The sequence below is a fragment of the Cynoglossus semilaevis genome, chromosome 8, assembly GCF_000523025.1.
Source record: "Cynoglossus semilaevis isolate Cse_v1.0 chromosome 8, Cse_v1.0, whole genome shotgun sequence".
Classification (NCBI taxonomy): domain Eukaryota; kingdom Metazoa; phylum Chordata; class Actinopteri; order Pleuronectiformes; family Cynoglossidae; genus Cynoglossus; species Cynoglossus semilaevis.
In genome coordinates, this window is record NC_024314.1 from 3294970 (window position 1) to 3306890 (window position 11921).

At 42.9% G+C, this 11921-nt stretch overlaps 2 protein-coding genes and 1 long non-coding RNA gene across 6 annotated transcripts in view; 1 reads left to right on the top strand and 2 right to left on the bottom strand.

The window, feature by feature from the left end:
* The window catches only part of sult1st6 (sulfotransferase family 1, cytosolic sulfotransferase 6), an 8814-nt gene extending 4386 nt beyond the window's left edge, over positions 1-4428 (top strand). Inside the window, exons 5-7 of the mRNA XM_008314016.3 lie at positions 1232-1326; positions 2571-2751; positions 3514-4428. Coding sequence (XP_008312238.1) covers positions 1232-1326; positions 2571-2751; positions 3514-3626 — 389 coding nt within the window. The 3' untranslated portion in view covers positions 3627-4428. The remainder of the gene's footprint in view (positions 1-1231; positions 1327-2570; positions 2752-3513) is intronic.
* On the bottom strand, positions 1007-1241 carry LOC112487306 (uncharacterized). Its single transcript, XR_003050279.1, has 2 exons — positions 1167-1241; positions 1007-1056 (listed from the first exon to the last, which is right to left on the bottom strand). It is a non-coding gene; the product is annotated as an uncharacterized LOC112487306 (long non-coding RNA).
* atp2a1l (ATPase sarcoplasmic/endoplasmic reticulum Ca2+ transporting 1, like) overlaps positions 4262-11921 on the bottom strand; it is an 11150-nt gene continuing 3490 nt past the window's right edge. For 2 of the 4 annotated variants that reach the window (XM_008314015.3, XM_008314014.2), the window contains exons 5-23: positions 11639-11777; positions 10881-10961; positions 10696-10781; positions 10268-10565; positions 10012-10178; positions 9809-9897; positions 9574-9676; positions 9108-9239; positions 8826-8942; positions 8526-8744; positions 8305-8416; positions 7984-8207; positions 7679-7899; positions 7373-7575; positions 6749-6834; positions 6535-6668; positions 6195-6312; positions 5919-6036; positions 4262-4410 (exon numbers count right to left, since the gene is read on the bottom strand). In XM_008314015.3, coding sequence (XP_008312237.2) covers positions 4391-4410; positions 5919-6036; positions 6195-6312; positions 6535-6668; positions 6749-6834; positions 7373-7575; positions 7679-7899; positions 7984-8207; positions 8305-8416; positions 8526-8744; positions 8826-8942; positions 9108-9239; positions 9574-9676; positions 9809-9897; positions 10012-10178; positions 10268-10565; positions 10696-10781; positions 10881-10961; positions 11639-11777 — 2667 coding nt within the window. In that variant the 3' untranslated portion in view covers positions 4262-4390. Of the gene's footprint in view, positions 4411-5581; positions 5629-5918; positions 6037-6194; positions 6313-6534; positions 6669-6748; positions 6835-7372; positions 7576-7678; positions 7900-7983; positions 8208-8304; positions 8417-8525; positions 8943-9107; positions 9240-9573; positions 9677-9808; positions 9898-10011; positions 10179-10267; positions 10566-10695; positions 10782-10880; positions 10962-11638; positions 11778-11921 lie in introns of all 4 variants that reach the window. The other 2 variants (XM_008314013.2, XM_008314012.2) reach the window with 2 other exon arrangements.

Consider the following 11921-nt stretch of genomic DNA (forward strand, 5'->3'; position numbering starts at 1 on the left):
TTTAGAGACAGTAGCAATAGGCAGAAGACAGGAGGAGCAGCTGGAGGTGGCAGAGTTAAAGATGCTAAGATTGTCTTTAGGAGTGACAAGAATGGACAGGATCAGGAATGAGGTCATTAGAGGGACAACACAGACAGGAAGGTTTGGAGAAAAAGCTAGAGAAGCCAGATTGAGATGGTTTGGACATGTGCAGAGGAGGGACAGTGGATACATTGGTAGAAGAATGTTAGAGATGGAGCTAGCAGGTAGGAGACAAAGAGGAGATATATGGATGCAGTGAGGGAGGACATGCAGATAGTTGGAGTCAGAGTAGAAGATGCAGAGAACAGGGAGAGATGGAAATCAAAGATTCGCTGTAGAAACCCCTGAAAAAAGGGACAAAGCCGAAAGGAAAAGAAGAGTGTATAAAGAGTGCCGTACAAGATTATGATGGATATCTCTTTGCTGTTCTCACGCATGCCTCTTTTGAGAGTGAGATTTAAGGCAGCACTTTATGATTGGCTGTATAAATTTATTCTTTTACTACTAAAGCAGTAGTTATGTTTTTTTCTTCTTTTTTTTTTCTGACTGACAAGAAATCACATTATTGACCCAGAAAACTGTAGATAGATAGATAGATAGATAGATTGATTGATTGATAGATTGATTGATTGATTGATAGATTGATTGATTGATTGATAGATTGATTGATTGATAGATAGATAGATAGATGGATGGATGGATAGATAGATAGATAGATGGATGGATGGATAGATAGATGGATGGATGATAGATGGATGGATAGATGGATAGATGGATGGATAGATGGATGGATGGATAGATGGATAGATAAATAATCACCCTATATAAATGCATGAATACGGCGATATTTTAGATGGTAATGTAAAGCAAACTTTAATTCATCAGAGAAAAATACTTTGATTTTTGGGTGCTGGTAAAGAATTGTAACAAGAAAGGGCAAGGTGGAGGTTAATCACGTGAAAGACTTTTTTTTTCCTTTTTTTTTTTTATAATCGCTTGAACTGCCGAGCACGAGTAAGTGCAGAGTAGTATTACCTCTAAACACAGCTAGATAAGCAGTTAATCACGTGAAAGACTTTTTTTTTTTTTTTTTTTTTTATAATCGCTTGAACTGCCGAGCACGAGTAAGTGCAGAGTAGTATTACCTCTAAACACAGCTAGATAAGCACAGCTTTATGACGGTGTCTCATTGACTGATGGTGTTTTGCAGTGGGCTGGGGCTCCTGGTATGATCACGTGAAAGGTTACTGGGTCGAGAGAGAGAAGAGGAACATTCTTTATCTCTTCTATGAGGACATGAAAGAGGTGAGGACAACAGTTGATTGAACTACATTACAGTGAGGCACTACTTCTCAAATAGTGGGGTGGGCCCGTCTGGGGGGGGCCTGACAGAATAGTTTCTATTGTCAAAAAGGTATTATAGCACAGTATCTTTCTAGGTCCAGTAGTTAATGATCCACTGACCTGATGATGTATTCAAAGTTTAAAACTGAGAAATTAGCTAATTTCTCCCGAGTACAAAGACATTCAGATGAAGAATTAAGTTAGCTAAAAACTCTGAATTGATCAAAAGTATTAAAAGAATATTTGTTTTTGTGACAACAGCCTGACTCTAAGTGTCCATTTGAAAGCTTTTTTTTTGGTGCCAGCAGTGAACCCCGCCCCTCATTTTATCATTATCTGAAACCTTCACGAGTGTAAAACTTGCGAGTCCAAAATGATTCAAAATCACTTACAAACACTGGTCAATTGGATCTATAAATAATCTTAGGTCTCCCATCGATACCTTCGAATACCAGTTGTTCGTACATCACAAGCCTTCTAAACAAGTCTACAGACTACAACCAGCGGTTCCCAAATTTTCATTGGCTGTGCACCCCCTTCTAAATACCAACAATTTCCTGCACATTAAAAAAAAAAAAAAAAAAAACGCAACTAACTTTCTTATTAAGGCACCATGTTTAATCGTGCCCCAAAGAAGAAAACACACATTTAACACAGGCATATGTAGCTCGCATTTATTTATTTATTTATTTAATTTGATCTCATGCGCCCCCTAGTGTCAACTCGGAAACCCACCGTGAAAAATCCCTGGTCTACACCAAAGAACCCAATGATATCTCTAACCTCAAGCAAGCCATTGGATGTTGACAGTATCAATACGAACTATTGACGATTTTTTTCAAAGTTGAAGCCTCTCGCTTTTACAGTGATCTATTTTTTTTTTTTCATGGTTAAACAGTATTTTAGGTGTATTCCCCTTTTTTAGAAGCTCATTCTCTCACTTACTGAAACTTACTAGAACTGAACGATGATTCCACAGTTCCACAGCCCGCAGCAGATTTGGGGTTTTTGCCCCCTGCTGCTTCACGTAACCTCAGGCACACAGGCCTCATGTGACTGTGCTGCTGCTGCTGTTGTCAATTGGGCTCTTGTTTTGACTGTGATACCACATGTTAAACATCTGTCTGACCCACTGGGCCACTGTGCTGTGATGAAGAATGTTTTTTAAGTCACAAGCTTCACCCGTATCTCCGTCTTCACCCTAGAATCCGGCACGTGTAGTGAGGACAATCATGCAGTACTTGGACTTGTCTGTGTCGGATGAGGTCATCGACAGAATTGTGGAGCTCACATCTTTTAAGAACATGAAGGACAACCCGATGGCCAACTACTCGTGTGTGCCACCAGAAGTCTTCGACATGTCCATCTCTCCCTTCATGAGAAAAGGTGCCTCACTCTTCTACTCCCATGATTCTTAGCTGCTCTCAAGGGTGTGCCAGTTCTCTCTACTTGATAATACAGCACAGTGGCGCCCCCCCATACTGAATTCTTCATTTTTGGTTTTAATGTACCACACGAGCAATTGGATAAAAAAAAGAATCTAAAATATATATAAATATATAATACATATAATCTAAAATCTTAGTAAATATATAAATATATATAATACATATATACGAAATATACACACATATATAAAGATATATATAAAATAATATAAAAATGCATACATATATTTATGTATATTTCATATATATGTATTGTAATTTTATAATATATATATATATTGTTTATCCAATTGCTCGTGTGGTACATTTTTTACATTAGTGAAATATATATATATATATATATATATTCAATCACAATCAATTTCCTTGTTCTCTTCCACAACATCCAACTCCATCTCCAACGTAATTTTTTTCGATATATTCGACATTTCCACCTCCTACCTCTCTGACTTTATCTCCACTGACACTGCTCCGCCTTAACTGTGTCCGCCTTAACTGTCCTGTCTCTGATCTGCTCATCAAGTCTCAGTGTCTCAGTGTGCAACCCTGACAAGGATTGAAGTGGAAGAAAATCAAATCATTTTTCAGACCTGATACTTGTACTCATTTCGTCCTAAGCATATTTTTCAGGAGTTGTGCTCTTATTTTGTATGTAGCCTCTATAAAAAAAAAAATCACTAACATATTTTCTTCTTTGTAGGTGAAGTAGGAGATTGGAAAAACTATTTTACGCCCGAGCAATTAAAGATGTTTGACGAGGACTACGAGAAGCAAATGAAGGACGTTCACATCCCTTTCAGGAGCCTCATTTAACCAGCGATGTCGCATTAAGCTCTCAAACTCAGGACAGGTCCGAGTGCAGCGAAATAAACAATGTGTACACGTGCTGAGTATTGTAATCACCGAAGATCGCGAAGAGGACGGCCGGTCAGTGTTTGTGTAGAGAAGTCAATTAAATGCATTCCAAAAAGCAGAAAGTACACGAGTTCATAATCATTACTTTATTGCAGCTTATTGTGTAAACAATGTATAAGACCAAAAGTGTTGAAACTGAGTGGACATGCCCATATGATGTCATGAGACCCCCAGAAGTCCATTGACTGCGTTAAGCCTACAGAGAGCGCTGACAGGTGTTCTGAAGTAAGAAGTGTGCAACCGAAGCTGCACCACACACAACGAGCAACAAAGACTAGAAGAACAGAAATGAGCTGGAAAATCAATGATAAGAAAATGGACACAAAAACACAACAGCTGAAAATATCCAACTTTAACAAAAAAAAAAAAGAAAAAAAAAGTCACCTTTAATACATATGTTATTTCTTAGAATAAAATCTAAAATATCTTTATACTTTCATCAGTACGGATACTTCCCTTCTTCAATTAACTCTCCTTATATATATATATATAGTGGCTACTTTAATATAGATGATTTTTGACAAGTTTTATAGTTTTTTTTAAATGTTTTCCTGTGTTTCTTCTCTCTTTTATTGGTTGGCTCACAACGGCTCCCCTCTTGGGCTGTGATCTTCCTCTCTCTCTCTCTCTCTCCTCGACCTTTACGGACTTCTTCTACATCTCTATTTTATTTCTACGCCTCCTGAATAGAGAAGAGGGGGAAAAAAAAAACAATTAGGCATATGTGAGCTCATCAATGCAATCAGTGTGTTACATTTAAAACAACGTGACAAAAAGAGCTGAAATGCACAAGGCCCAGTGGATGGAAAGGGTTGAAGATGAAATAGTCGGCTTGAATTGTGGGGAAAAAAAAAAAAAAAAATCTAAAATGTTTTGGTGCCATTATTTTTCAATGAAAATAAACCTGGCAGAATAAACCAATAATAATAATAGTAATAATAATAATGATGATAATGCTATTTATTATTATTATTATTATTATTATTATTGGCAGTTATCATTGTTAGATTATAATTAATAATAATCATCCAATAGCAACAGTTGAAACAGACTATGGCCTTAACACCATGGTAATGATGCTAGCAACTGTTAGCATCCAAAGAAAAGCAGCATAGCTCTTTAAATTTGGTCAAAACCCCAAGGGGTGGTATAAGACATAGGAAATTATTGCTAAATAAAAAAAAAATGAAAATAACACTTAACATTTCATCACTCATTTTATACTGTGCGTATGTATGTATTTTGTCAAAATAAACAATACCTGACAATAATTATAATCAGTTTTAGACACACTAGTCCTATGGCTTTTTGGTATATATTGTTGTTTTTCAATCTTTTTCCAGAGATGTTTCTCGTGGCTGATTGACTGCACATGCACCACACGCGTACCGTAACCACAAACATGAACAACACAATAGCTACAACAGCACAGTGTGCTACATCGACATTAAAGTCTGCACCGAATGCCTAAATGTGTACAATAAGAGCAGAACAAAAATAGGCCTTGAACAAGTACAGGACAGGAACTATTTAGCAGAGAGGCTGCAGCGACACTTCAGGTGCTGAGGCAGACAAAGAGTTAAACGACAAACAGGGAGTTTAAAAGGAAGGGAAGAGGTGACAGACAACTGACTGACGGCAGCTGCACTCCAGGAGTATCTTAGAAACTTCTCGGTATCTTTTTTTTTTTTTTTTTTTTTTTTTTTTTTTTTAATTGTGTTAAATAAATCACGGTTTAGTAGTAGTTTAGTAGTATAGACACCCCAGAGCGCTACAGGAGAACGCATGGACATCGCTGGAGACCAGAAATCAACATCACACACACAGAGAGACTACAGCTACACAGTGAATACCTTGATTTAGTTACAGGCTATTTGGTGGTGGGCTGACCCAATTTACTCTGGAAGGAAGAAGGGGTTAAGTGAATTAGAAATGAATGAACAGAACAGCAGGCAGGGTGAACAGGCGCGAATAGACCTGTTCCCGATCGAGGAATGACGGAGTTAAGGTGAAGTGAAGGCGAAATGAAGGGTTTGTTACGTTGTGATGAATTAAAAAAAAGGTAGAAATAAGAAGGTGTTAAGCATCGAAGGAATGTGCGGAAGACTCATCATAATTCAAGCATGTCGATCAGTCATCGAGCTTCTGACGCGTCAGTGAATGATGCACGACGACGCGAAGCAAACTTACTCTCAACGTAGTTGCGGGCCACAAACTTCAGCACCTCATCAATGAGAATGACAGGGAAGGAAAGTTTCAGGACCACCATCCATTGTTCTGTGTTCAAGTGGGTCAACTTGAAGATCATCTAGAGGACCAAAGAGTCGGAGTCAGTTCTATGGCAAATCTACAGACACGGCAGCTGGACCGTAGACGGACGCAGACACTAACAATGGCGTACACCCAGAACGAAGTACGTGTTAGGTCGTCAACAAAAAAAAAAATGGAAACATTTTGAAGACTTACGGGCAGGGGGTCAACATAGATGATCAAGAAGTGCAGAGACATGGAAAGGGTCATGGCAGAAAGCAGCCAGAAGTTGCTCCATGGGGGCATACGGATCAGAGACTGGTTCTCTGACAAGCTTTAAAGAGAAGCACAAAGGATAAGGTAAAAAAAAAACAACATTCGATCGCTAAAAAACAAAAATCTCCCCCATCTTTATAACGGCCTCCTCCAGCTCCATCCCTTTTTATTTTAAAAATCACCAACTTCATTTCCTAGTATCCAACTATCGCCCAAAAACTTAGACAAGCCTGATGACAATGACCCCCGATACAAGTGGTGGAACAACTATTCGTATTACCTGTTGAGGGCATTGCACATCTCAATGGTGACCAGCACAGACAAGGCCATGGTCATGGGAGCGGAAGCCTCAAAGATCTCACATTCCAGGCCAGCAAAGTCCTCGTTCTCATCATGGCACTGCATGAAGTGGGACTGCACAGAGAAGAGGAGACGTTACAAGGCATCTGTGACTTTTAAATGACAAAAAAATAAAATGAAGAATATTTACGCACCAGCTGGTAATATGTGACCTGAGGACCGGTGACATCGTACATGAACCACCAAGCAGCGCCAGCAACAGTGGCGGCACCAACGTATCCTGTTTTTTTAAAAAAAAAAAGATTAATGTTCTTGGCAGAAGATGTATACACTGCACATTTTTTATTCTTTTAGTGAATAAAATAAAGGTATATGTTTTTTTATATGTTTTTCGTTCTTGGCAGAAAATGTATACACTGGACATTTTACTCTATCAAACGTTTTATTCTTTTAGTGAATAAAACAAAGGTATATGTTTTTTTATATGTTTTTATATATTCATACTTATGTTTCTACGGCAGCTTAGGGAGGACAAGACCAAATTCAAAAATATATGAATAAATGTCTTTAGCAATTGTGATTTAAGCTAACTGTTGATAGAATCTGAAAAAAAACAAAAAAAACCAAATTGATAAAAACAGAGTTTTTTATCAATGTTTTTGTTATAACCACATTCCACATATTGCCCTTTTTTTTCTGATAATCACGTGTCTGAACAACACGCACTCACAGGGCACGGTGTTTGGATTTTTGCCTCTTCTCAGCAACAGCATGAATTCGTGTGCAGATCGGTGTTACATCAGCCTGAAAGCACTTACCACCAATAGCCATGTATCTGAAGAACAGCCAGCCAGAGATCAGAGGCTCCTTGGGGGAACGTGGGGGCTTGCCCATGATGTCAAGGTCAGGGGGGTTGAAGCCCAGAGCAGTAGCAGGCAGACCGTCAGTCACCAGGTTGACCCACAGCAGCTGGACGGGGATCAGAGCCTCGGGCAGACCCAGGGCAGCAGTCAGGAAGATACTAAAGGATTGGAGAAGAAGAAGAAAGAAAGAAAAATGGTAAAAGGAGTAAGAGATAGCCAGAAAGAAAACAGAAAGGTGGCGTTGACATCCGGGCCACTCACCAGACGACCTCACCGACGTTGGAGGAGATGAGGTAGCGGATGAACTGCTTCATGTTGTTGTAGATAGCTCTGCCCTCCTCAACGGCAGCCACAATGGAAGAGAAGTTGTCGTCAGCCAGGACCATCTCAGAGGCAGACTTGGCAACGGCAGTGCCAGAGCCCATGGCGATGCCGATCTCGGCCTTCTTCAGGGCAGGGGCATCGTTCACACCATCACCAGTCTGGAAAGAACAGGGAGTGGAAGGTGAGCTGTACGGTCAATACCAGCAGGTCGGGTCCGGTTTTCTTTTCAAACAAACCCTCACCATAGCAGTAATGTCATCGAAACCCTGCAGGTACTCCACAATCTTGGACTTGTGAGCTGGCTCCACACGGGCAAAGCAGCAAGCCCGGCGCACGGCCTCGGCCTGTTCGTGAAGGGGCAGGTCGTCGAACTCACGTCCAGTGTAGGCTTTTCCGGACACATCCTCATCCTCAGTGAAGATGCCAATACGACGGCAGATAGCAATGGCAGTTCCCTTGTTGTCGCCTAAATGGGTGAAAAATAGTTTTTGTCAATGTTGATTTTTGGTTGTTTTTTTTTTTTTTTTTTTTTCTTGGCCTTCAAAAGAAATTGTGATGCCCACCGGTGATCATGATGACGCGGATTCCGGCTTCTCTGCACAGCTCAATGGAGCCAGTGACCTCCTTACGAGGGGGATCCAGCATACCCACGCAGCCAACGAAGGTCAGGTCAGTCTGAGGAACGGCAAATCACACACCCACACACACACACATGAAGTCAAAGTCGCAGCCAAACCTCCTCTGAAACGTCAACGTCAACACCAACACGTTGCGTTCACGTCACCTCATAATCACCGAACTTGGTTGAGTCTTCAAGGTTCATCTCGGCGGGCTTCAGCGGGGAGTCACGGGTGGCCAGGGCCAGACAACGCAGGGTGTCGCGGCCGGTACCCCAGTCCCTGATCACAGCCATGATTTTCTCCTTGATGGCGTTGGTCAGTGGGATGCGGGTGGTGCCCACACGCACATATGCGCACCTGTCAATCACACCCTCGGGGGCACCCTGTAAAGAGCAAGCGATATGTTGAATAACGGCCCAGTCAGAGAGCACGCACGTGTGACCTGACAAACGATCAGGACCGACCTTGACAAACATCTTGGCGCCACCGTCTCCCTTAGAGGGTGTGCAGTACACGGACATGGACTTCCTGTCACGAGAGAACTCCAGAGTGAAGTTCTTCCTCATGAGCTGTTTGATGACCTGTCGGGAGAGAGAGAGAAAAGGACACTGTCAGAGAGGTGGTCGCCTCGTCACAAAGTCGCATTTACTACTTGGAGCATGTTTCTTTAAGTGCCGCGGTGCAGTGTTGATCGAATCTATATTTGTGAATGAAATCAAAGGAAGTGATTATTGGTCCAGACTTACAGCACAGCAGGTATTGGCTCTCTCAATTCTGGACAGGTTCTTCACGTTGGTGTTGAACACATTCATCTTCTCCACCAGGCAGCACAGAGCGGTCTCAGTGGCCTCACCGACCTTCTCATAGATCTTCTTGGACTGGAGAGGGGAAAGAGAGAGAGAGAGGACGGACCGCGTCAGTTAACCTCCATCCATCCATCCATTTTCATCCGCTTATCCGTTACCGGGTCACGGGGGCAGCAGTCGCCACCCAAATCACACTGCACCGTACCAACCCCCCAAACCTTCCTGCAGGTGGTGAGTCCACTGGAAGGTATTAACTGCCCTAACTGGGATTCGAACTTGCCCAGGAGGTGAACCCTGGGGTTCCACACCAATGACAGAGACATTGCCTCTGGGCCAAAGCGCCACTCAGTTAACCTGCAGTGACTCAAAAAACAGTTTTTAAGGAAAACACACTTGGTCAATTTACCTCGTTGTAGTCCAGAGAGGAGTCATTGCACAGGGCGCAGATGGTGGCCAGCTCAACGAGTCCGTCGTAGGCACTGCAGTTGGTCTTGGCTCCTCCCTGGGAGCTGAATGACAGAGAGAGGGGGAAATTGAAAAAATTAGAGAAGAAAGAAAGCGGATCGTGTGTTTTGCACATTCAAACGACGCGGCTCTGGCTCAAGCACAGAGACACTTTTAAGACGATCGGATTAACTTACACCTCGCCCTCGGGGGTGTACTTGGATCCGGAGATGTCAAAAGCATCAAGCTCAACGTGGTCGCCATCAACGTCCTTGACAACAAACATCTGTGAAAAGAGAACGAAAGCAGTTTTAGGAAGTCGAGGCTTCCAGACGAAGGTTGTAAACAAGTGGCTCCTCGTGAAAAAAAAAAAAACAAAAAACAAAAAACAAACACCCACCTTGGTCACACACATCTGGTTGGTGGTGAGGGTACCGGTTTTGTCAGAGCAGATGACGGAGGTGCAGCCCAGGGTCTCCACAGAGGGCAGGCTTCTGACAATGGCGTTCTTCTTGGCCATACGACGAGTACCCAGGGCCAGGCAGGTGGTGATGACAGCGGGCAGACCTGAGGAACATCAGAGAGAGAGGAACCGTGAGCGTGACGTAACGCAGTCGGAAACCACTTTGTGTGTTTACACATTTTGCGCCGCTCACCCTCGGGGATGGCGGCCACGGCCAGAGCGACGGCGATCTTGAAGTAGTAGACGGCACCGCGAATCCATGAGCCACCGTGGACGGGGTCATTGAAGTGGCCGATGTTGATGGCCCAGACGGCAACACAGATCAGGGAGATGACCTTGGACAGCTGCTCGCCAAACTCGTCGAGCTTGGCCTGCAGAGGAGTCTTCTCTTGTTCGGTAGCGGCCATCTGGTCACGGATCTTGCCAATCTCGGTAGCGACTCCGGTGGCCACAGCAACACCGATGGCCTTACCTGCAGCGATGTTGGTGCCCTGGTGGAGAACGGTGGGGGGAAGGAGTTGAATTCTCACTGAAAGAACAACTGTTTGTCTACTCCACACAACGCTATACACAATCAAATCCTCTAACATTCCCATCTCCATAGGCCAGAAAGGGACTCACAGAGAACAGCATGTTCTTCTTGTCCTGGTTCACAGCTCTGAGGTCGGGGACGGCCTCATTGTGCTTGATCACACTCACGGACTCACCTGAAACAAAGACAACGCACAATCATCTCAAAGCTGCGGCTTAAGATGGTTGAGACTTAGGGACAGACAGTGTGAGAAGACGCAAGTTTGACCCCCTACCAGTAAGGATGGACTGGTCAACACGCAGGGTGGTGGACTTGATGGAAACAATCCTGATGTCAGCGGGGACTTTGTCACCAACTGTGGGAATCAAGAGGGAAAGGAAAACACCACGTAAATGAACAGTTAAAAAAAAAAGTTTTTTAAAAAATTGAGATATCAACATTTTTTTTTTTCTGTCTGTCAAATGGAAACATCATGCCTTTATTGTTACAAATGTTCAAAAGCGATGTTTTGAAATTGTGTAGTAAACTAAGGAGAATTCAAAAACAATAATAATTCAAATTAAAATGCTAATATTGAACAAATAAGACAAGTGTTCACATGCATTATTTTATGACCTTCATTGTAGGCGTTAAGTTAAAAGTGACACGTATGAGCCATAGGTGGCAGTGCAGGGGGTGAGGGCGTGCGAGGGGGGTCGGGGGGGGCTAGGAGGGTGAAGGGGAGAGCCGTTGAGCAACAGATGTACTCTGTCAAATGAATGCGGTGGCAGGGAGGCAAGAAGCGGTACGGCAGGTGCTGGTGGAGGGTATTTATATTTGGGACCGTGTTTTCCTTCAGTCAGCATGTTTCACAGCAGTGCTACCCCGGGCCCGCGTTACTCATGTTGCCTTAAAAAGACACGAGGGCTGTGCCGTCAGCCCTTTTTCATGCCCATATGTCTTGAACCTAATGTCATTTTTTTGTTTTTTTTTTTGTTTTCAGAAAACAATCAAACAACAAATCCCCTCAATCTGAACAGGTTGTCCCCTTACCGGACACCTCCACAATGTCTCCAGGGACGATTTCTCTGGCCTTGATCATCTGAACACGCTTTCTGTCAGAACGGTAAACCTTGCCCATCTCAGGCTCGTACTCCTTAAGAGCCTCGATGGCACTTTCAGCATTGCGCTCCTGAGGGTGACACACGGAAGAGGAGACAGGACAGTTGAGACTTCGTACAAATGCGCGTATTTGAATGTAGCCTTTCGGCCAACGCATATCTTACTAGGTCTAGGACATTTATTTTGATCAAAATGTTCATGAAGAAAATGCTGG